Source organism: Anguilla rostrata, chromosome 2 (assembly GCF_018555375.3).
Source record: "Anguilla rostrata isolate EN2019 chromosome 2, ASM1855537v3, whole genome shotgun sequence".
NCBI classification, from domain to species: domain Eukaryota; kingdom Metazoa; phylum Chordata; class Actinopteri; order Anguilliformes; family Anguillidae; genus Anguilla; species Anguilla rostrata.
The window spans coordinates 32,666,509-32,691,265 of NC_057934.1; the positions used below are offsets into that span (position 1 = coordinate 32,666,509).

General features: G+C 38.7%; 2 protein-coding genes across 10 annotated transcripts in view; both read left to right on the forward strand.

Annotated features, from left to right (window-relative positions):
• The window catches only part of LOC135247811 (CD209 antigen-like protein A), a 190,285-nt gene that overhangs the window by 122,274 nt on the left and 43,254 nt on the right, over positions 1-24,757 (forward strand). For 3 of the 7 annotated variants that reach the window (XM_064321689.1, XM_064321685.1, XM_064321682.1), the window contains exon 2: positions 2,060-2,146. The exons of 3 other annotated variants lie outside the window; for them this stretch is intronic. In XM_064321689.1, the coding sequence (XP_064177759.1) occupies positions 2,060-2,146 (87 nt within the window). Of the gene's footprint in view, positions 1-2,059; positions 2,147-10,823; positions 11,088-24,757 lie in introns of those variants that run through there. One more of the 7 variants, XM_064321687.1, reaches the window with a different exon arrangement.
• Positions 1-24,757, forward strand: part of LOC135247812 (C-type lectin domain family 6 member A-like) — a 106,618-nt gene that overhangs the window by 57,649 nt on the left and 24,212 nt on the right. Inside the window, exon 6 of one of the 3 annotated variants that reach the window (XM_064321693.1) lies at positions 4,296-6,268. The exons of the other annotated variants lie outside the window; for them this stretch is intronic. Within the exon in view, the coding sequence (XP_064177763.1) occupies positions 4,296-4,434 (139 nt within the window). The 3' untranslated portion in view covers positions 4,435-6,268. Of the gene's footprint in view, positions 1-4,295; positions 6,269-24,757 lie in introns of those variants that run through there. 3 annotated transcript variants of the gene reach the window in all.

Genomic DNA, 24,757 nt, shown 5'->3' on the forward strand with positions numbered 1-24,757 from the left:
TAGTAGAGGCAGAAACTCTGGAGCTTCCGAGTAAGTTAAAATCCAGCTGCTATTATTTCAAGGCATTTTCACATCACACAGGTGTGCAATGGCTTTTAATATCAAAACAGTATGACCAGACCAGAATACCTATGTTTGAGAGGTGTAGCATTAAAGGGGGACAAAATGAGGACTGGCACAGAAACGTTGAATGCATTTCCATCTTATCAAGCTGGGGCACAGTACTGAGTTGCAGAGAAAACACTCGAGAGGTTTTCAAGCTAAAATCACAGGGCTTTTATATTTAAAAAAAATATTAAATAACAAATTAGCAAATACATAACCAGGAGAACGAGGACTAGAAACACAGGGCTAGGGGAACACTGGAACACAAGAAGGCAATCTCAAAGACTGAGGCCGTATCCAAATTTGTATATGACTAGTATACTCAATAGTAGACAAGTACATTGATTTCGACATGACCCAATTGATTAGAGTCAAGAATCCAGGAACTTAAACCCTAACACTAACAGATGAAACAAACTGTGAAAATGAAACAACACATGCTCAAACCAAAAAACCACTGGTACAACAATAGGTACTAATTAACACAAAATAAAATGAATCTAGGGCTGAGGAGCTGCCGCCCTTTGTCAAGGCCCAGCAGGAACTGTGACAGCTTCCCAGCGTTTGCACGTACATTTTGGCATTTAGCAGACACTCTTATCCAATGCAGCTTGCAAGTTGCATTTTTTTTACAGACATTCCATTTATGCAGCTGGCTAGTTTGATTGAAGTAATTTAATTTGAAGTCTTCCTCAAACGCCAGCACTGCAATCAGGACTCAAATCCTCATGTGGGTTAATAGTCCAGCTCCCAGACCATTATATAACACTATAGCCCTCCAATCAGGGGCCATACCTACACTAAAGCCCTCCAATTATGGGCAATACATACACTACAGCCCTCCAATTAGGGGCCATACATACACTACAGCCCTCCAATCAAGAGTTATACCTACACTACAGCCCTCCAATCAAGAGTTATACCTACACTACAGCCCTCCAATCAGGAGCTATACCTACACTACAGCCCTCCAATCAGGAGCTATACCTACACTACAGCCCTCCAATCAGGAGCTATACCTACACTACAGCCGTCCAATAATGGGCTCCACCTATACAGCAGGCATTATCCAACCAGGAGCCAGAAATGTACCATTGTGATTGGCCCTTTTTAAGCATTCATCACAAGTTAATTTCATATTACACTTATGAACAGTTTATGGGTGAAACTAGAGCAATAGAAAATACCAGGTACAAGCACTGTGCACTTCAGGAAGGTCACTGTTTAGTGGCATTTGTAATCATAAAATGCCCTGAAAAATGGCTTTACTGAAACCAAAATAAAAAAATGTAAAAATTTAAAAAACATGCTTGGGTTTATTGAAGACAAACCACCTTTGAAATATTATTTTAATTTCATTATTTAAATGTGTGTCCTGATCATATATCTATACACAAAGGAGGAAGAGACGCTGTCCATCAACAAGTTTGAATCTCTCAGGCATTTTGAGCGCAGTGATGGGCCCCACAATCTGGATATTGTTCTGACTGTGCTTGTGTGTTCCATGGGGAATGAGTAATCGGCCACCCCCGGATTGAGGGAGGGTTTCTGTGGACAGGTGCCCCCTGCTCATTGCTCAATAGTGACACCCCTGGTCAGTTAGGAACTTGCAATCTGTTTGTGCCAGCTTCATAGTCTTCCAGTGCAGAAAATGCATGGCATAGAAATGCTCTCGGGCTACAATGAAAATAAGGAGTAGCTGACTGCATGTGCTTGTCTGCTCCCTCCCGAATGGACAGAGGACATTGTGCCTGCATTATTTCCCCTTCCATACACACTATCATCTGCCTTTCTTTCTGCAGATCAGCATAAACACCCCATAAATGTTGAAAGATTTTGAGTGTTTTCAACTTGAGCACTTTTTTGATCTTTCTCCCCACATATTTGTGCCTGCATGCATATAAAAATGAACCAAATTAATTGAAGTTACAAATGTACCCCCGTCCTCTCTCAGCAACTCCGGATGAAGACGTAACCTATTCTGAGGTCAAAATCATCAACCCTACCGCCTCCAACACTGTGTGCCACTGTGGTTCAGCAGGTCTGTCGCAAACGCCTTAAAAGACGTTCTCTCAACAAAATTGGAAAATTGGATCTAATCCTGCACACTTGCTTTTCTTCTGAAGAATTGATTATTTTTTGACCTAATGTCATTACATAAATTAAGATAGAAATAGAGTAGGCCAACACTCTTATATTTATTTAGGAGAGAGGGCCTCCTGTATTTTTATTTAGTGAATATTTTCTAGTCACATTGGCGAATATCAGAGATTGCAGTAGTGGATTTTTATTTGCTGTTGTAAAACTTTAGTTTACTGCAGTATGTTTGGTTTGAAATAAAAAAGACTAGCGACAAGAACAACAATATAAAAGATCAAAGAAATGAGACATTCTGCTTAACTTGTCTGTTTTCTTGACCACAGGGCACAGTGGGCAAAGCACATATCCCTACAGACGGGTTGCAGTGAGTCTGGGGCTGCTGTGTGCACTCGTATTGGCTGCCACAGTAGTCCTGTGTCTCCTCTGTGAGTAACTATCTGTGTCTCTTTACTGTGATCCTGGTAAAATGTCATTTTAAAGTAAAAAACAGATCTGTTCTGTCATTTTAAAAATGAATATCATATAATGGGATTAACTTTTGGGCTTTTGGGCAATCCCCTCTGTTTTCACCCAGCTATTGATGTAGATTCTATTTTAAGAAAAATAAATGTTTTTAAGTAATAAATTAGTTACTACATAAGAGCTAATAATGTGATGTTGATGCCCTGATCATTGTTGATCATTATTTTTTTTCAAAATCCATTCAACATTGTAGTTTTTACTTTGAAATTTGCCTAGAAAAAAATTACATACATAAAAATCTTACATAATTTATACCTATATTACAATATTTACATATTGTCACCCATCTGTATATATATTTTTTTTCATTCACATTGTTAAATTTATACTGCAATATTCTTATAAAGCCCAAACAAACAAAAAGATTGTCCATAATTCTCTAGAACTGCGTAAATTAATACATTGACTTAACAACACAAATTAAAAATCTTTAAAAACTTTTTTCCTAGTTTGCCTAAATTTATTCATTCACAGTTCACAAACTTAACAAATGATGTGGTCAACCTATGGGCTTAAGCTTCTGTTTCCACAGGTTAGCACAGTAGTCTGTATCATACTGAGGTGAAATTCTGTAAAACTCCTTAATCGATACTTATTTATCCTAAGGAATGCATTTCCCCTTGTGTATTAGATGCAAGTCTATCAGATAACTATTCAATGTTGGAGAGAGATCTGGAGGAGCTCAGAAGCAATTGCAGCAGCATGAATACATAGAAAGTCCAGCTACAGAGTAAGTACAATGAAGTAATTAAGAAACTCCTCTTTTTGTAGCAGTACTGTCCCTCCAGTTCACAGTGAGTGGTGCTACTCTGTTGTCCATCTGCAGGAAAGCATTTACTTTTACACTGTTACATATGAAAAGATCATTCTCAGAGTCTGCTGCTTGTTCATTCTGTACAGGCAATGTGTCTAACCGCTGTCTACAGGGCTGGGCGCAGTTCTCTTCAAAGTGTTACTACTTCTCTAATGAGATGAAGAGCTGGAAAGACAGTCGCAGTGACTGCGTTAAATGGGGAGCTGACCTGGTGATTATAGAGAGTGAAAAGGAACAGTTAAGGCTCTGTAAAATAATTGTGAATGATTGTGTGGAGATAAAACTGACAACATGCATTCATAAGAAGCCACTGTAAATGTAATTATGTAATTATATCTCATCTTGTGTTGGTTCTTACAATCTAACGTGTTCAATATCACCACTATGGGTGAATCGCATTTATCAGTGGGGTGTGGCTCATGCTGTAGCTCAGTACAATCATGTATAATTTTAAACAACATCTTGGCAGATCAGAAATATGAATGCTCCTCTGATGGTAGCCAGTCTAAGGTTTATGTTACTGCAGTGAAATATGTCACTGGGTATGTTTCTGGTTATCTTTAATATTGTTCTGTTTGTACGATGAGGTTGATTTACTGAGTACAGTTAATCCAGAATTGTCTTCCAACAAGATATATTTCCGCTGTCTGAACTCTCTCATAGATGGCAATAGACAGAGAATGAGAAGGAGTCACTGTATCTCCGTAGCAAACAGCAGAGAAATAGAGCATCTGTGTCTTTGCTTCCTTTACAGATCCTGGGGGAAAGGAAAGTCAGATGGTAAAAATAAATTTGGTTGTGCCATGATTGCCCCTAATGTGAATGCATGGAATGCTTCTCACTGTTCTTATGACCATTATTTCATCTGTGAGACTAATGCTCTGCTCCCCTAAACCATTTTTTATCATTGTATGTTTTTGATTCTCTCATCTTGTGAGAGGCCGTTGACCATGCCTGGTTTGACAGTCAAACACAGGACCAATAAGCAGACCACAATGTTACCGTTTTTGTTGGGAATATATGGAACATACATACTGCTGTCTTTACTAGAAATGTATCTGTGAGACTAAGCTTTATTAAATGCATTGAAATGACTGTACATGCAGAGTAGATTTAAGCTATTACATTATTGGTTCTATGGACATATTGTAAGTATAAAAAATCAAAAACAATACATTTGAAATGGTCCTCATCTTGCTGTTGTGATACTGTAAATTTAAATTGAAATAGAGAACAGCAGTCACTGCTAAAAAAGCAAATGTGTTCATTGGGCCTCATTTATCAATGATTTCGTAAATATGCACATAAGTTTCCCCGTAAAATTATACAAACTAACAACTGCCGCCGCATTTATCAAATGTTCGGAGGCACTTAGTTTCAGTCTTATTCTCGTGTGTATGTTGATAAATCCCAATCAGTCGTAAATTGGAAGCGCGTTCGCGGTCGCCTCATTGTAGCATACCTCACGCGGTGACAGGGGGTCGGCCAGTGGGGTCATCAACCACTGCTTCAGCGGGTAACACATGTGTTGGAATGGCATAAGATCTTCTTGTTTGCCTCGTTAAGTCTGGCTCTACGATGTTGCTCAATTTAGAAGGGTTCTAGGGAATTGGAACCGACTCATGAGCCACTCGTCATCCTCGGCAAAAAAGTCACACCGGTCCCTGAAAATGCGATCTCGCCGAAGTGCTCTCGCCAAATCCTCTAATAGTGCAAGGTCCGCCATTGCAAGCTTGGACTTAACAGCATTTTGGCCATTTAAATAGTATTTCTCATCAATTATTTAAAAAACAAAACTGCAATTATGAAATCATAGCAACTCTTTGTAATGCTATTACTCATTTCAAACATTTTTGTTTTACTTAATTAAAATAGTATTCGCAACCAATTTATGTTAGTTTCTTTATAATTTATCTTTCTTTATGATATTTCAATATTTCATGACAAAATACGTAGACAAAGAAGCCCATTTAATGACCAATTTCATCAATAAAAGTGTAAAATTCAAGTTAAAAGACGAACTGCGGAGTTTACACACACTCTGCGTGTGGTCTCAGGTTTTCGTAAATTTCCTTCACACGTCTGAACAAGTTGGACTCCCGAAAACTTTGATAAATCCCAGTTTTCATGTGTAAATGTTGGTACAAAGGAATTACGAGAAATTTTGTTCGTATGTTGCTTGATAAATGAGGCCCATTGTGTGAAAGTATGAGCTAATAGAAAGTGCTCTCAGTACCTACTTACTCACTATCTCATAAAGGCTCTCCAAACAGAGGCTGTGTCCTAAAGACATAAGCCACATGTACCCACAAGTAAACAAGTGGTATGTGACTCTATGACTTAAATTCAATAAACATTTATCCTCAACTCTGACTTACAAGTAATATCCTTGCTTTATAGTCCTTGTTGCAATTGATAGTCAAATGTAAGGAGTAATGTTGAATTTAACCTTATGTGGTTCCCTGTGTTACCTTAATCACAATCTGGCTGTATCGCAGAAGCAAGTCCACAAGCTAAGAGTGTGTGTAAATGCTACATTAATACTCATAAATACCAAACTGATAAAGTACTAAAAATTATATTCCATGCATGTTTAAAGACAAATTAAAAATGTATTAAACTGTGTCAAGTAAAGTTTTCGTTATTCTGAATGTTAGTTTGCTGCTGAAATATTCTGCTTCAATTTCAGCTTTTTTTGTCTTTGTAATCATTTGTTCCTCATCACTTCAACATGAGCAGATAATAACAGGATAATCTGAGAAATGGTGCAGTTCAGCTACAGTTTTCTAATTTTATTGGCAACCAGCACAACTTTCCTTAGAAGTGGTGACTTTCACACTTTAAAGGAAGTTAAAATAAAAGCTTAACGTAGTATATATAATGCTTTCATAAACTTGACATAATGGCTTCATCTATACGCAAATGTTGTGCTTCATGAATAGTGGCAAAACATCTTCTTTTACAACATTATGCCAAATGTGACATAACCAACAATATCACCTGGCTAATGGCTAAACATTATAAAGGGTGCATGAAACATGCTTATGTAGGATCCTAGGCTAACTGTGATATAACTCATGATGTCACTTGATGTCATGAAACAGTCCAAATCAACCCGAGAGAAGTGAGTCCCCTTGAATGCTGTTACAATTTTACTAAATGTACAGTAAATTACACATTTAATAAATTAAACACAGTGTGTATACGCGCGCGCGCACACACACACGCACACACACACATTCACACACATACACGCATACACACACTCTCTCTCTCAACACACAAAAAGGGAAATTTTTATTCAGTATACATTGATAAAAATTCTAAATGCTCTGGTGAGTTCATTGATGGCTTGTATTGTTTCACTTAACCAACATTACTTTGCCACTCTGACATATTAACTTTGTACTCATAGTTATGTCAGGTGCATACTTATGTGTAATGTTGTTACAGTTTTTTACAATCGCTAACATCCTTTTGTCCAATCTGTAGTCACATTTTCAAAACTCTAAACACAATTAGCACAACATCCGTCTGTTGTGGACCATACCATTAACACAATTCATGTTGCTTTCACAGAATATGCAGTCAATTAACACATTTCTAAAATGCTTAAAGTTTCTTTACATACAAGCTTACCCAATACCAAAATTATGGACCTTTCTTGTCTTATTTACAAATGCTTGCACACAGCATGGCAGAAATGAAAACCTAATGTTCAAAACCTTAAATATAGTACAAAGCCTCTACTTCTGCAACAACAGCAGCTCAAAAGCTACATTGAAACAGCTGATAAGCATTTTTGAATGAACAGATCATTGAAACATTGAGAAATAGCTGATTTACTGTAATTGTGTATTTTTTTTTACACATTTGGAACCAAAGGGCATGTATGTTGAAATTGCTGCCAGTGATCAACAAAACATCCATGTTGCTAATAAAGCTTTTACTGCAGCATTTCTGTCTCTTACAATTTTTTTCTACTACATTCTATAAAGTAAAGATGACTCATTCACTTTTATAGATAGTATATTGCCAAATGCACACATTTGACACTCAACCAAAAAATGTAGAGTGGTTCACAGTAAAAGGAAACCTGTCATGGTCCTGTTTTCCTGTCTGTGTTTCCCCTGTTGGGCCGCCAGATGGCGGCACTTCTGTTTTGTGTCCTGCTCCCCCCCTGTTAATTGTATGATTGTTTCATTGTCTCGTTATCCCATCATTGTTCCCACCTGTGTCTTTTCCCCTCCTTCTGGTTTGATTGTTTTTTGAGTTCACCTGTGTCTTGTTATCCCCTCCTTCTGGTTTGATTGTTTTTGAGTTCACCTGTGTCTTGTTACCCCTGTCTATTTAAGTTCTCTGTTCCCTTGACTCGGGTGCTGGTTCCTTGTGTTTGTTTCCAATCTCTGTTTGCAAACCGTATTTACCTGCCTGCGTTTGTTCTCACTTGTGTTTGTCCCCGAGTTGCGTTTGTTCTGACTTGTGTTTGTTTCCTGACTTTCATGTACCTGCCTTCTTGTGTTTGTTCCTGAATTCTGTTTGAAAACCGTATGTACCTGCCTGTATTTTGTTCCTGATTTGTGTTTTGTTTGACCTGCCCTTGTCCTCTACCTGCCTGTGTTCTGCCCTGCCCATGTTTGTGAGTTCCTCTTGTTTTCTGTTTTATTTAGATATTTTTTGAGTTTGTGTTTTTGCCCTTCGTGTCCTTTCTGTTCCCTGTTTGTTTGCCTTCCTTTCTGTAAGTAAAGTCTTTGTTAATTTTCTCCCTTTTGAGTTTCGTGTTTTTTTTCCACTCTGCACCTGGGTCCCAGCACCCGTACCGTGACAACCAAATTACAAAAAACAATGGATTTCATATTGTCTATTGTATGCAGGTAGAACTGAAACATGAAAAGTAATGCAGTTTTTGTAATGCCATCAACTTAGTATTTTGAAAGTCGTTGTGCTATGATTGACTAGATGTTCCTCTTCGATAGAAAACGTGCTGACAGAATGATTTGATATTGAGTCGGGTTTGCCTTGTTTTAATAGAGTTAGTGTATGTAGAGAAAGTTGTTTTGCATTTTGAAATGTATGGTTGGTATTTAATGAACATAATGTGCTTTTGAGCAGAAAATTGTCAGGTTGGGGGGCGAGGGAATGGACCCAAACGCAGAGAAAAATACTCAAAAACCAAAGGGGAAAATCCAAACTGAGAATTTTGCTTTTAATAACAAAAGACAAAGGAGAACAAAAACACAGCCACGCAGGGCAAGTCTCAAAACTGGACTAAGCAAGAGGTCTTGAAACGCAAAATAAGGAAGATCCAGAAAAACAAAACCAGGCAAAAAACAGAACTCAGGCAGAAATTCAAAAACAATGGAAAAACAGAGCACGGGCAGGGTAGAAAACACTGAGGGCAAAACACCGAGTCACAAGTTCACGAGGGAGCACATACCGAAAGACAATCCGTAACGCACACACAAAAGGATCCAGCACCTGAGTCATGGAAGAAGGGAACTTAAATAGACACGACACTGACGAGACACAGGAGGGCACAATGAACAATCAGGCCACAGAGAGGGAAGGGAAAGCGAGACAACCCAAAAACAATAATAGAATAATTGAAAACAATAATACAATTAGACGGGGTAAAAGGACAGAACTAAAAACTGAAGTGCCGCCATCTGGCGGCCCAAAAAGGGAAACACAGACAAACCACAGAACATGACAGAAAATTAACTATTTGGCTAATTGTGTGATGTAGGTGTGTTGCTGTGTCAAGAGTTTAGAAAAAGTATCTTAAGTATAGTTAAACGCTTGTTAGCAATTGTAAAAAACTGTAATTTTAGTTAAAATATTGTGAATATTATATGTGAAAGTATATTATTTATGCATCTAGTGTTCACGTTTAGAAAGGAAGAAATGCCATTATGTTTATCATTTTTACCATTTCTTTCTTTTGTACTCATAAACTGAAAAGTAACACTGCTACCTTGTGGCTGAGTGTAAAATAGATGGAAAAAACCCAAGATAGGATGAGTGTGATTAAAAAATTTACATGACGCGTGAAACAATGGAAGACAGATATTCAAGAAGAGTGCAAACCATGAAAAAATGCAAACACAAACCAACTGAAAGAAGGTCCTCGTTATTATCAGATCACATCTTTTTTATTTTTAGAAATACTCTGTTTTTTAAGAAATATGCAGATGTTTACATGATGCTGTTTTATTTGTTGTTTATTGGTGATCACAAAGCTGGCACTTCGGCTTCTTGTACATTCTAAGCTGCTACTTAATCCTGGCCCTGGATCTGTAGCATAGTTTTCTATGCTATATCATGTGTAACATCTGGAGCAGGAGAAAGGCATTTTAATTGTGTTATCGCAGGATCAACAAGATGGAAAACAATCTCAGAAAAGATTGTTCAGATTGATGTGTGATTTCATCATGTCTCATGAGTGTATTCTAAAATACGAAAAACTGGAAATATCTAATTAGTGCTCTCATATTGTGACTATAAACCTGTGTAAAACGAATAATCAGACCAGCTGTAATCACAATCTCTTTAGAACTTTTTTCTTTTTTTCCATCTTTTGCATTTTTTTCATTTGCATAACGTTCATGCTCCTTTACTGAACCATTGCTGTTTTCTGTGTCTGATGCTGCAATTATTGTCAGCTCTCCGTTTCCCAATGAGAACTGGAGAACTTGAATCGCTCTCCACTTGTGTGGAGTGTCACAAAACAAACACTTTGAAGCTGCAATGAGTATAGCTATCGCCTACACACATTTGGATATACAGTGCCATGTTTGGCTGTTTGGTTTTGGTTGAGTTCACCTTCTCCCACTGAGGAAGCAAGAGAGGGGTGAAGTAGATGGCCAATGGAATGAGCACACAGAGTGCACCCATCATTCATGGGAGTTGTAGTATCATGTAGTATCACCACAAATTGATTTAACTATTTCAGATGGCTTTTGTAAACTACAATAATTTTTTAATAGAAAATTTAAAAAATAAATTTTTTTTAGGGCGAGGGGCGACATAGCTCAGGAGGAAAGAGCAATTGTCTGGCAGTCAGAGGGTTGCCGTTTTAATCCCCCGCCCTGGGCATGTCGAAGTGTCCCTGAGCAAGACACCTAACCCCTAATTGCTCTGGTGAATATGAGGCATCAACTGTAAAGCGCTTTGGATAAAAGCTACTGGAAGGTCACCTGGTAATGCGCCTAGTAAGTGAACAATTTACACACCATTGCTGAATTCTACCCACATTTGCGAAGGGGGGTGGGGGGGGTGGGGGGGGGGCGGTATTAATGTCAAGCCCTGATCAGCTTCCTGATCTCTCAATGCGATTTCCTCTTTCTGCTCAAGTACCACAGACCACAGTGACAGAAAATATATAAAAAGAAATACTGGACGGAGCACTAGCAGCAGTTGTCAGAAATGGCAGCATTAGTCTCCAAAGATTCAGAGGGTATATACACTGACCTGGCCTGTCCAGACCAAGATGTGTACAGCACACTGGGCCAGACCTCACTCAACAGCCCAGGAGCTCAGCACACAGGTAAGAACACCTGCACAGCGTATTAAAGAGCAGCATAATCAAGAGATCATTGTCACTTTTAAATGAGCTTGTGGAATCTATTTTTTATTACAACAGTGGAACGTAGGGAAAACAAAATAGTATCCACAAATTATTTTAGTAAGAGTTCAATCCTAAAGTGTGAGCTGTGAGCTCGTAGCTCCAAGCTTGCACCTAGAGCCGAGCTCCCAGCTCCCAGTTTCCTGATCTGAGCTCGCACCTCATAGCTCGCTATCCCAGCTCCCAGCTCTCAGATTGTACCTATCAGCTCACTCTTGCCTGAAGACCTCTTGTGTTACCGTATATTACTTAAATATTAGAACACATCAATTACTGCAATGTGCATCATTGTAAGGGAGGTTAATGCTGGAGTTGGCCATTTTTATGTTAGATTATATTTTTATTACATATAAATGTCAAGAGACCATTAGAAAACGCTTGTTTGTGTAAAGGGGTTAAACAAGGTTATTCTTGGTTAGTTTGTGTGGAGCTCTGAATGACTAAGTTACGTGTGGCAGTCTACCCATTTTGCATTTAGGCTTATTTGATATTTTAAAATAGAAGTAGGCCTATGGATTTTAATTGTAATTTAATTAATGGATTAAGATAAACAGCTCATATAAATGGCGACACTCATCCGGAAGCATGGACGTGGGGTGGGCATGTAAGTTGCAAAAAACTGGCTGTGGTATACCCAGGTGTTGATGGTGCTACCGCCAAGAGGTAAATATTTTTCTCGACTTGTAGTGGTACTGGGGCAGAGTGTGCACAGTCATAAATGTTGAGCATTGAAATTCATATTAGTCAATTGAAGACACAAATACGCACACATTTTTTAAAAAAGTGTTTATATCTCATTCTTTCTGGTTGTCTGTGACTGTTGGCCCTAATTTTCCATTGACTCAGTTGTCATATCTATTTTAAACTGTTAAGCGAACAGTTTTCTTGACGTCAAGAAACCATTTTAGAAACTTGAATGTGGTAAACCACCTAGCGTTTCTTAATTTGAACATGAATCTGCTGGTGTCTGTTAGCATAGCTTGACTTTACCACTCTCCCCCCAAAAGTGTGGCTGTTTGCCCCAATATATACATAGCCTCACTCCTCTGCCTGACTCGGCTGGCTGCTAATTACTATTCTCTTATTTATTTAAGCTTTATTTATACAGGGTAGGTTGACTGAGCCTGTATGTTCTTTCACAGCAATGCCCTGTTTCACACACACTTAGATACCCAACCACACGAATAAATTACATAAAATCAATAGTACAATACAGATAAAAACATAATACGTTCAGAAACAGTCGTAGTGACCAATTGCATGAAGTTCTCTGCTTTTTATAACTGATTTAAATTCTCAGATAGTAACCAGGTCTGTGAGCCGAACCTCCCTCGGCAAGCTATTCCGAGCAGATAGTGCAGAGAAGTTAAAAGCCTTTTTACCTAACTCAGTACGGACAGTAGGAAACTTTTTTTTATCAAAGTATCTGTTATCCTTACTGGTATGCACTCTAATTCTGGGTCAAATAACAAGAAAGGTAGCTCAGAAGAATTCACAAAATTGTCTTATAAATGAAAACATACCTGTGGCTAAGTCGATGCATGGATAGGGCGAGCCACCCAAACACTGAGTACAGTGAGCAATGATGAGTGAGGCTTCTACTTGTGATAAATCACAGGGCTCCATGACACACTGTGTCTTATCATGTGAAGACGATAGTAACACAGGTTACCATAATCACGAACTGGCAATAAGGTAGCTTTGACAAATGTACATTTAAAGAGAAACTCGATTTATTTCTAAAGTAAAAACTCAACTTGCGTTTCTTAATCAGATGTTGGAAGTGATAGTTAAAAGACCGCTGATCATCAAGAAAGAAACCTAAGTATAGGCTGTTACAGGCTCAATAGATTGGCCTTGTGAAGTGATAATACTTTGGTTTAATGATGTGTAGCCTACGTACAGTACTATTCAATAAAACCATAAACTTGGCTTTTTCAGCATCCAGAACAAGTTTCAGGTGGAAAAACTGAGCCTGCACAAGATTAAAAACATGCTGCAGTTTCTAATGAGCCTTATTAAGGGTAGAATCAAAACAGTATACAGCTGTCAGCATAAAATGAAAAGCACTTAAATCATAGCACTTGATCTGCAGTATATTTTATTCTTACCCAGTAATATAATAAAGTTTGATTTTTAAAAATATTTAAACAACTTATTTGTCTGACCATTCAGAAAATTTTACCATGCCACAATTGGCCTCATAATTAGTGAATCAAAGTTTTTGTGAGATAAAATCAAATGGGTATGTAAGACACAGCAGTAAAGTCATTCATATAAATAAGGAATAACAAGGGTCCAATTATTGATCCTTGAGGGACACAATAACTTGGCCCTGTTTGAGTGTGGAAGAATATAATAGACTTCGTTTTTGTGGAAGATCACAAAGATGACTTATTTAGAGTGTATTTCTTTATGTTTAGTGCCTTGTGTTTTTCTGGCTGCTCGACATATAGAGCAGGCATGCTGCCAAATATTAACATCCCATATTTAATTAATTCCCATGGAGAAAGAACTATTCTGCCCTACAAAGCCTAACAGCAGTAACTATGCAAAGGGTAAAACTGAGAAAAATGGCTTTAAAGTATTTTAACTGGCCAGCCAAATGGGTTATAGGTATATCAGTGATATTGCACTAATTGTACATGTATTCATGAGGTAATTTTTATGCCCAAAAACCATGCTGATTTGACCTTTGACCTGAAAAATGTAGTTACTGCACTCTGCCTTTGCATTGCCTTAAATGGTTCTAAGAGCAATGCAAAAGCAAAGTGCAGTAACTACAATGTTCTCAGCTTTTATATTGTGTTTTCAGTGAACAGAAACTATTTTGACACTGATTTTGTTATAATTGTATTTAACAATATTTAACAACTCTACTTGGATTTGTGCATGTTTAATTAAGTCTGGACAAATTGAGAATTTTAGACGTCATATTTTAGTCTTAATATCATTTCATTTCACTTTTTTACTTATTCACCTATCTAGATAATTGTTTTCCTATCAATTAAACTTTGCATCATCATCTTTCAATTTCTTCCGCCACCACTGTTGTTGCCTTGATGACAATCGCATTAATAATTTTAATTATCCTTGTCTTTACTATTTCACACAATCAATAAATACAATGCTACACTGAATCACAGTAAAATTTGTTTATTATATTACATGTTTTAAACAGCGGCGACTAGTGAGCTGAAAATTGGTGGGGCGCAAAACTTTCCTTTAAACTAATCATTGATCGCAAACAGTTTTAATTAATTTTCAGTGATTAGCAAGCATGATTAGCAAACGATCTGACTAATCAATTGGAAAGTGTCACACAGCTTCTTCGCATTGTGTTAGGGAGATTAAATGATAAATGCGATTTAGAAAAATCCGTTTTAATCACTAAGCAGTGGCAGAAACTTCCCTGATTTTCCTTGAGCATCAATACAATTAATCCACAAAATAGGCTACTCAATACTATTGGGATGGCAGGTATGCCATCCCGCCAAGTTACGCCTTGGCGGGGGCATGCCCCATACCTATACAGCACCGAGACTTTGGCACTTTTCAGGGTTCCCCACAGAAATAACCACAACAGCCACAGACACTCAGCCCTTAAAAACATTAAATTCTGTTCATTCTGACCCCATTTCAACAGACAGAATTCATAAACAACTTCACATGTCCACACAATAAAGCCCCAAACTAAGGGGATTTTGCGCTTTCTCCTTCTTCTTCTTCTTCTTCTTCTTCTTCTTCTTCTTCTTCTTCTCATTCTTATTTTTCCTGCCGCCTATCCCACTAACAACATGTCTCCCCATTGGACATTTCACTGACACCAGCCAAATCTGCACCTACACGACCCAATCAAAAACGCGCATACACACGCAAAATACCCATGCATTTTTACTCTGAAACATTTCCTGTTTAAACAGCTAGTCTGCCTGTGGCCTAGTGGGTAAGGTTACAGTCTTGGGAACATGGGGTCCTAGGTTCAAACCCAGCTTGGAACACGTTTCTTTAACCTGCTTCAACCCTCACTAATAATTGTCTACTAGCCTACTTATCAATTATTGCTTTTGCACCATATTTACCCGCCGTTCACCGTTCTGTTATTAACCGGCTACAATATTGCTAAGCCACATGGATTCAACGGGAGCTCTTCTGTGCTTACTGGCCTGTGTTCTTTAAAACCACCGGCAGGTTTGCTAATGATATTTCACGCATTGCATAGGTATGGCATGGTGCTGCACTAACAAAGTCACAGACTGGTAAACCTCCGGTTTTAGGCTTGAACCCTGACTCGCCCTCAGGCAGATAATTTCCTCTTTTACACTAACGTTTTCTTACGCCTATATTTGCTTTACCAAAACTCACTCACGACCACCCATATGCATTTCATCACGGCAAATGTATTCCTTTTATTAAAAAGTTACACCAGTTCACCACTGTGCCATTTCTACTAACTATATTTCTTCACTTGGCTACCGTACAAAACTTTCATATCAGCAAACGCCACGTTTCTATTTCTACATTCATGTTACCTCGCTCTGTTCTCTATCTAGCCACATACGCTACACACAATTACTACTTATATACATTCTGCAACTCCGCAGTTTGAACAGCTAATCCGACCGTGGCCTAGTGGGTAAGGTTACAGGCTTGGGAACACTGGTTCGTATGTTCAAGCCCAGCTTGGAACACGTTTCTTTTACTTGCTTCGACCCTCACTAATAATTGTCTACTACTTCTTAATTATTGCTTTTGCACCATATCTACCCGCCGTTCACCGTTTAGTTATTAACCGGCTACAATATTGCTAAGATATATGCATTATGACTTACCGTCTGTACGTTCAGTTATTGACCGGCTACAATATTGCTAAGCCATATGGACTCAACGGAAGCTCTTCTGTGCTTACTGGCTTGTGTTCTTCTTTAAAACCACCGACAGATTCGCTAATGATATTTCACGCATTGCATAGCTATGGCATTAGCTAACGAAGTCACAGACTGGTAAACCTCACTCACTCACGGCCACCCATATGCATTTCATGACGCAAATGTATTCATTTTATTTAAAAGTTACACCAGTTCACCACTGTGCCATTTCTACTAACTGTATTTCTTCACTTGGCTACCGTACAAAACCTTAATATCAGCAAACGCCACGTTTCTACATTCATGTTACCTCGCCCGGTTCTCTATCTAGCCACATAGTATCTAGCCACTTACTACGTGTACGTTCTGCAACTCCGCATTAAAACATTACATCTAAAATCATAATTCACTCATAAGTATAACTACTAGCACTGAACATGAGAAAAAAACATTCGTGCAATAGATTACATTACAGGCAAATAATGCGTGCAATGTTATTTGACCCTCCACTTCAACAACTAGCGTTCAATACCGACTGTTATATATACCATTTGATAAGGAATATAAGCTCGCTCATGGTCACTCCATTTACTTCGCATTATACTCCGTGATCATGTCAACCTTCACCTACATGCCCATTCTGCTAAAAACATATTGTTTCAACTACGGAATTTCGTAATTTCATTTTAATTTCTCTCACACTGTTGTTTTCTCTCATATGCAAAGCCTGCTGGGACATATGCGTCTGCTCCTATTCTCCACTATCATGTTTTCCGGTTCTCGTTTAGCAAAACAGCGAAAAGGATTCCTACCTGCAGATAAGCCTATCAAAATGCCTTATAAACCTTACAAACACTAAAAGTGCATCTCCACGAAATAACAGACAATGGAGCAGGACAGAAGGATAAACCTTACAAACACTAAAAGTGCATCTCCACGAAATAACAGAAAACGGAGCAGGACAGAAGGCTACACAAGTTGCGACCTAGGGAGTTATAATTCTACGGGCGTGTTGATTATTTTGTCAGTCAAGGCTCGTTGGATGGACGTCAAATCCGTGAGTACATACCATATTCCATCTGCGTTCCTGATGCGTTTACGCTTACGCCACTGCATCCTTTCTCACAGCCACTGTTTTACATATATAGCAAACCGAAACTGCTGAACGGTACACGCTCATCAGACTGTACAGATTCACACAACGATAGCCATAATCCACAACCGTTTCTTGCAGGGTCGCATTTCTCACTCTCATAATAAAACGCTTTGCAAAAAGAACTGATATCTCATAAAAACACGTTTTCAACGTACAAAAATGCCAAGTTACTAAAAAGTATTGATATCAAAATGACGCCAAGTTACGATACTACAAACAATATAGGCTATCTTGCCTCACCGAAATGACATAAGATGTATCTCAAAGCAATGCTACCCAATATTTCCTCAGTTCTTTCAAGTCACTTGGCCCTGTGTTTTCTAATCTTACCATTTCACAATGTCATGCAAACTTTCTGTCAGATCAAAGAGACAAATATTTCGAATTGCCTCATGGAACACATTGAACATTGTACATTGAAATTAATGTATAAATTCATTAATGTACAGAACTGCTGCTGAGCAACGACAGGAAGCACATTTCTCCAGAAAACATGTTTATACTTGCTTCTGAACTGAATTTGAGTACATGTGCAAGTTATTGTATATTTGCTACGTACAATAAATACTGCATGTAAAACACATATTGTACATACATACATAGAGAACTTCTTTATCCGCATGGGGACATTTCCCTGGCAGCATCTTACATTCACATTCACGAACACACTTGTACCAAGAAACATACTATCATTCACGCAACAGAAAGCCTGGGCAGCGAAATACATAGGCCTACATACCAATACAAATTGGACATACACACACCTATTCAATCAATCTTGACTGTGAGAGAGCCATCCACACATATGTTTGGCCTGTCCATGTAGTGCATGCTTATACACAGGGCCAAGTGACTTGAAAGAACTGAGGAAATATTGGGTAGCATTGCTTTGAGATACATCTTATGTCATTTCGGTGAGGCAAGATAGCCTATATTGTTTGTAGTATCGTAACTTGGCGTCATTTTGATATCAATACTTTTTAGTAACTTGGCATTTTTGTACGTTGAAAACGTGTTTTTTATGAGATCATATATAGCCAGCTCTCCCCAAATAGGCAGTTTTAGCGAGTAGCCTAGGCCTTATAGCCTACATTCATTTTAATTTGCAGTACGAAATTGTGCACATTTTTAATCAACATTATTTGCGGATACATGCACTTCTTTCTCCGCACTCGTATTCATGGCGAATATCCACAATGCGTAGGCTAGATTGTAAACAATCTTGAAGTTCATGACATGGCATCGGTGATGATGTGAAGTTACAGATGATAATGTTACAGCTTTCAGGGAGCAGGTAAGCTAACACTAGCTAACTAAACATCGCCTGTCAGTCAGCATATATAGCGAGGCTGACAGGTGTTTTATAATGTGATTGCTAGTTTCTCAACGCTTAATGTCATCGTTACTTAGCCTACCTGGGTATTTTATTTTCAACACCAGTTCCACTATCCTCTTTCCCCTGGATAGTGCCATCTTAAGCAGCTTTGTTGTGTGAGGTTAGATGGGGGAAATCGGCTGGGATAAGCAGTCGCGTGAGGTAATTTACGCCGGGCACCCACCGCACGCGTAGCGTAAACGGCGCATAAGCAGCACGGCGCGGCGCGTCGCGTGTCTACACGGGTTCCGTCTGTGTCGCGCAAAGGCTTGCTTAAAGCTCTATATTCCTAGTAGCTCTCGCAGTCTGCAGTGGGATTACATCGTGTATTTCACGTTTGTTCACGACTGTTGATTATGGGTCAAGTGAATACCTGGTGAGAGACCTTTTTCAGTTTCTTAATTTGGTAATATTTTGTTAACTCATGTAAATACGTGAGAAAGTAAACGCTTTAAAGAATTACCATAAGCTTAAATCGCAACGTAGCCTACATAATAATCAATCTCAAACTGTATTAATTTATTTTCTTGGTTAACAAGCGTGCCAACTTTATGAAGAATATGTAATGATCATAATAATAATAAATAATCCATAATCAACCATTGGGAATTCCCATGTCGTCTTGTTATTCAAAACATTTATATGATCAGATTTAGTAAAATCAGTTAATCGTCAAAAAGATATCTTAACGGTTTAAACTTGAAGGGATATGAACACCACAACGCCATGAACACTGGAAGCTTTGAAGTACAAGTGCAATAAAGGCTTGCTTACAACTTCATTTATAAAATAGGTGCATTTTCATCGGCAAGACCACTAAATCAGATTTTTTTTAAACTCTATGGATTATCTGATTTTTATTAACAAGCCCCTTTTGAAAGCACGGCGAACGAAGACATCGGAGAAGTCAAATAGGCTGAGCAATGGTTGGTTAAAAACTACCTCCCAACACTCGAGCTAACAAACCTCTGCTCGGTGCATTCACTTATACATCATTCAATAGGCTACGTCTTTCTGTGGTGTATTATTGGGATGGCAGGTATGCCATCCCGCCAAGTTACGCCTTGGCGGGGGCATGCCCCCATACCTATACAGCACCGAGAGTTTGGCACTTTTCAGGGTTCCCCACAGAAATAACCACAACAGCCACAGACACTCAGCCCTTAAAAACATTAAATTCTGTACATTCTGACCCCATTTCAACAGACAGAATTCATAAACAACTTCACATGTCCACACAATAAAGCCCCAAACTAAGGGGATTTTGCGTTTTCTCCTTCTTCTTCTTCTCTTTCTTCTTCTTCTTCTTCTCATTCTTATTTTTCCTGCCGCCTATCCCACTAACAACATGTCTCCCCATTGGACATTTCACTAACACCAGCCAAATCTGCCCTACACGACCCAATCAAAAACGCGCATACACACGAAAAATACCCATACATTTTTATTCTGAAACATTTCCTGTTCAAACAGCTAGTCCGCCTGTGGCCTAGTGGGTAAGGTTACAGTCTTGGGAACATGGGGTCCTAGGTTCAAGCCCAGCTTAGAACACGTTTCTTTAACCTGCTTCAACCCTCACTAATAATTGTCTACTAGCCTACTTATCAATTATTGCTTTTGCACCATATTTACCCGCCGTTCACCGTTCAGTTATTAACCGGCTACAATATTGCTAAGCCACATGGATTCAACGGGAGCTCTTCTGTGCTTACTGGCCTGTGTTCTTTAAAACCACCGGCAGGTTTGCTAATGATATTTCACGCATTGCATAGCTATGGCATTAGCTAACGAAGTCACGGCAAATGTATTCCTTTCATTAAAAAGTTACACCAGTTCACCACTGTGCCATTTCTATTAACTATATTTCTTCACTTGGCTACCGTACAAAACTTTCATATCAGCAAACGCCACGTTTCTATTTCTACATTCATGTTACCTCGCTCTGTTCTCTATCTACCCACATACGCTACAAACAATTAGTACTTATGTACATTCCGCAACTCCGCTGGTTGAACAGCTAATCCGTCTGTGGCCTAGTGGGTAAGGTTACAGGCTTGGGAGCACTGGGTCGCATGTTCAAGCCCAGCTTGGAACCCGTTTCTTTAACTTGCTTCGACCCTCACTAATAATTGTCTACTACTTCTTAATTATTGCTTTTGCACCATATCTACCCGCCGTTCACCGTTCAGTTATTAACCGGCTACAATATTGCTAAGATATATGCATTATGACTTACCGTCTGTACGTTCAGTTATTGACCGGCTACAATATTGCTAAGCCATATGGATTCAACGGAAGCTCTTCTGTGCTTACTGGCTTGTGTTCTTCTTTAAAACTACCGGCAGGTTCGCTAATGATATTTCACGCATTGCATAGCTATGGCATTAGCTAACGAAGTTACAGACTGGTAAACCTCACTCACTCACGGCCACCCATATGCATTTCATGACGCAAATGTATTCCTTTTATTTAAAAGTTACACCGGTTCACCACTGTGCCATTTCTACTAACTATATTTCTTCACTTGGCTACCATACAAAACCTTAATATCAGCAAACGCCACGTTTCTACATTCATGTTACCTCGCCCTTCTTCTCTATCTAGCCACATAGGCTACACACAATTACTACGTATGTAGGTTCTGCAACTCCGCATTAAAACATTACATTTAAAATCATGATTCACTCATAAGTATAACTACTAGCACTGAACATGAGAAAAACACATTCGTGCAATAGATTACATTACAGGTAAATAATGTGTGCAATGTTATTTGACCCTCCACTTCAACAACCAGTGTTCAATACCGACTGTTATATATACCATTTGGTAAGGAATATAAGCTCGCTCATGGTCACTCCATTTACTTCGCACTATACTCCGTGATCATGTCAACCTTCACCTACATGCCCATTCTGCTAAAAACATATTGTTTCAACTACGGAATTTCGTAATTTCATTTTAATTTCTCCCGCACTGTTGTTATTCTCTCATATGCAAAGCCTGCTGGGACATATGCGTCTGCTCCTATTCTCCACTATCATGTTTTCCGGTTCTAGTTTAGCAAAACGGCGAAGAGGATTCCTACCTGCAGATTAGCCTATCAAAATGCCTTATAAACCTTACAAACACTAAAAGTGCATCTCCACGAAATAACAGACAATGGAGCAGGACAGAAGGATAAACCTTACAAACACTAATAGTGCATCTCCACGAAATAACAGACAACGGAGCAGGACAGAAGGCTACACAAGTTGCGACCTAGGGAGTTATAATTCTACGGGCGTGTTGATTATTTTGTCAGTCAAGGCTCGTTGGATGGACGTCAAATCCGTGAGTACATACCATATTCCATCTGCGTTTCTGATGCGTTTACGCTTACGCCACTGCATCCTATCTCACAGCCACTGTTTTACATATATAGCAAACCGAAACTGCTGAACGGTACACGCTCATCAGACTGTACAGATTCACACAACGATAGCCATAATCCACAACCGTTTCTTGCAGGGTCGCATTTCTCACTCTCATAATAAAACGCTTTGCAAAAAGAACTGATATCTCATAAAAAACACGTTTTCAACGTACAAAAATGCCAAGTTACTAAAAAGTATTGATATCAAAATGACGCCAAGTTACGATACTACAAACAATATAGGCTATCTTGCCTCACCGAAATGACATAAGATGTATCTCAAAGCAATGCTACCCAATATTTCCTCAGTTCTTTCAAGTCACTTGGCCCTGTGTTTTCTAATCTTACCATTTCACAATGTCATGCAAACTTTCTGTCAGATCAAAGAGACAAATATTTCGAATTGCCTCATGGAACACATTGAACATTGTACATTGAAATTAATGTATAAATTAATTAATGTACAGAACTGCTGCTGAGCAACGACAGGAAGCACATTTCTCCAGAAAACATGTTTATACTTGCTTCTGAACTGAATTTGAGTACATGTGCAAGTTATTGTATATTTGCTACGTACAATAAATACTGCATGTAAAACACATATTGTACATACATACATAGAGAACTTCTTTATCCGCATGGGGACATTTCCCTGGCAGCATCTTACATTCACATTCACGAACACACTTGTACCAAGAAACATACTATCATTCACGCAACAGAAAGCCTGGGCAGCGAAATACATAGGCCTACATACCAATACAAATTGGACATACACACACCTATTCAATCAATCTTGACTGTGAGAGAGCCATCCACACATATATTTGGCCTGTTCATGTAGTGCATGCTTATACACAGGGCCAAGTGACTTGAAAGAACTGAGGAAATATTGGGTAGCATTGCTTTGAGATACATCTTATGTCATTTCGGTGAGGCAAGATAGCCTATATTGTTTGTAGTATCGTAACTTGGCGTCATTTTGATATCAATACTTTTTAGTAACTTGGCATTTTTGTACGTTGAAAACGTGTTTTTTATGAGATCAAATTTACCCCACCCCCTCCGCAAAATAAGATAGCGAAACTAAGTTTGCATTTTTCCCAGGTTCCAGTTATTTTCCCCCTGCAAGGACAATACAAAAGCGAAAAGGCTTGTATTTTTTAGCTGCTTATAAAATATATGGTAGGGAACTAGGGACACACCCCCAATAGCCTAATATGAGGATGAAATATAAATCAGAGCATGTATACCTAGCATTTTAGAACATATTTCTGTGTGTAAACAGGTCATCATGACGCGCGACAAGCCGAAAAATAGAACAGAAGCGAAAAACTACGCTTCAGTTCGCTTGTGTCGCACAAGTTTCGCCGCCGGTTTGCGACGCGTTCGCATCTGGTGTAGAGGACGTCGCCCGCTGCCGTTGTAATAACAGTACTTCAACTACGCTTCAGTTACGCGCATAGTGCACTCGCGGTCGCTACGCGTGCGGTGGGTGTCCGGCTTTAGATGGGTAGAGCGCGAAATCGGCCGGTAGGACCCCAAAGCAGACCGCAGTACCTTCACTTACTGCGGTCTGCCATGGTTTTGAGTCGGGTTTTGTAGTTACTGCAATTTTTATACAGTTTTTTCTCTAAAACAAAGCAAAATTGAACTCTGAAACTTTGTCACAAGATAAAACAGATATCAAGTTCATTTTTAGTTATAACTCAATTTCAACCGAAAATGTAGTTACTGCGGTTAGCCTTTGGACGGCAGTATTATTGTTCCTTATCTCTTTGCAGCTAAGGTTCATTGTTTTCGGTTTTTATTAAATAAAAATAAATATCCAAGAATCCAAATAAATCTGTGTTTATTTTGAATATTAAAAAACATGTGAAAATTGGTTGCAAACTAGCCTAATGCATAAATCGTGGTGAAAATGGGATCATAAAAACAACAATGCAAAGATCAGGTTGAAAATTAGATTTTAATTCCAAACATTTAAACCTTACTGCTTTTCATTGCATAATCAGCAGCTCGTTTGTATTTTTCCCCGTTTGTTCTTCACTTTTTTTTTGTGGTCCACTATTTCTGATGGCTCAGAACAAGCTAACTGAATCACCAATTGGAGCACCCCTGTGCATAGCGATTACTGCTACCCACTACGGAGTCCGTCAAGCTTTTGTTTGAAATCATTACCCTCTATGAGGGTACGTTAGTGAAAGGTACATTTCATACAGACTTTAGGAAGAATTTATCACGTAGAGAGTAGTGTGTGATACAGCCTGCCAGGTCATGTAGTAGAGGCAGAAACTCCGAAGATTCCGAGTAAGTTAAAATCCAGCTGCAAATGTTTAGCTATTATTTCAAGGCATTTTCACATCACACTGGTGTGCAATGGCTTTTAGGCGCTGAAAATATCAAAACAGTATGACCAGACCAGAATACCTATGTTTGAGAGGTGTAGCATTAAAGGGGGACAAAATGAGGACTGGCACAGAAACGTTGAATGCATTTCCATCTTATCAAGCTGGTGCACAGTACTGAGTTGCAGAGAAAACACTTGAGAGGTTTTCAAGCTAAAATCACAGGGCTTTTATATAAAAAAATATTAAATAACAAATGAGCAAGTACATAAGCAGGAGAATGAGGACTAGAAACACAGGGCTAGGGGAACACTGGAACAAAAGAAGGCAATCTCAAAGATTGAGGCCGTATCCAAATTTGTATATGACTGGTATACTCAATCTCATAAAAAACACGTTTTCAACGTACAAAAATGCCAAGTTACTAAAA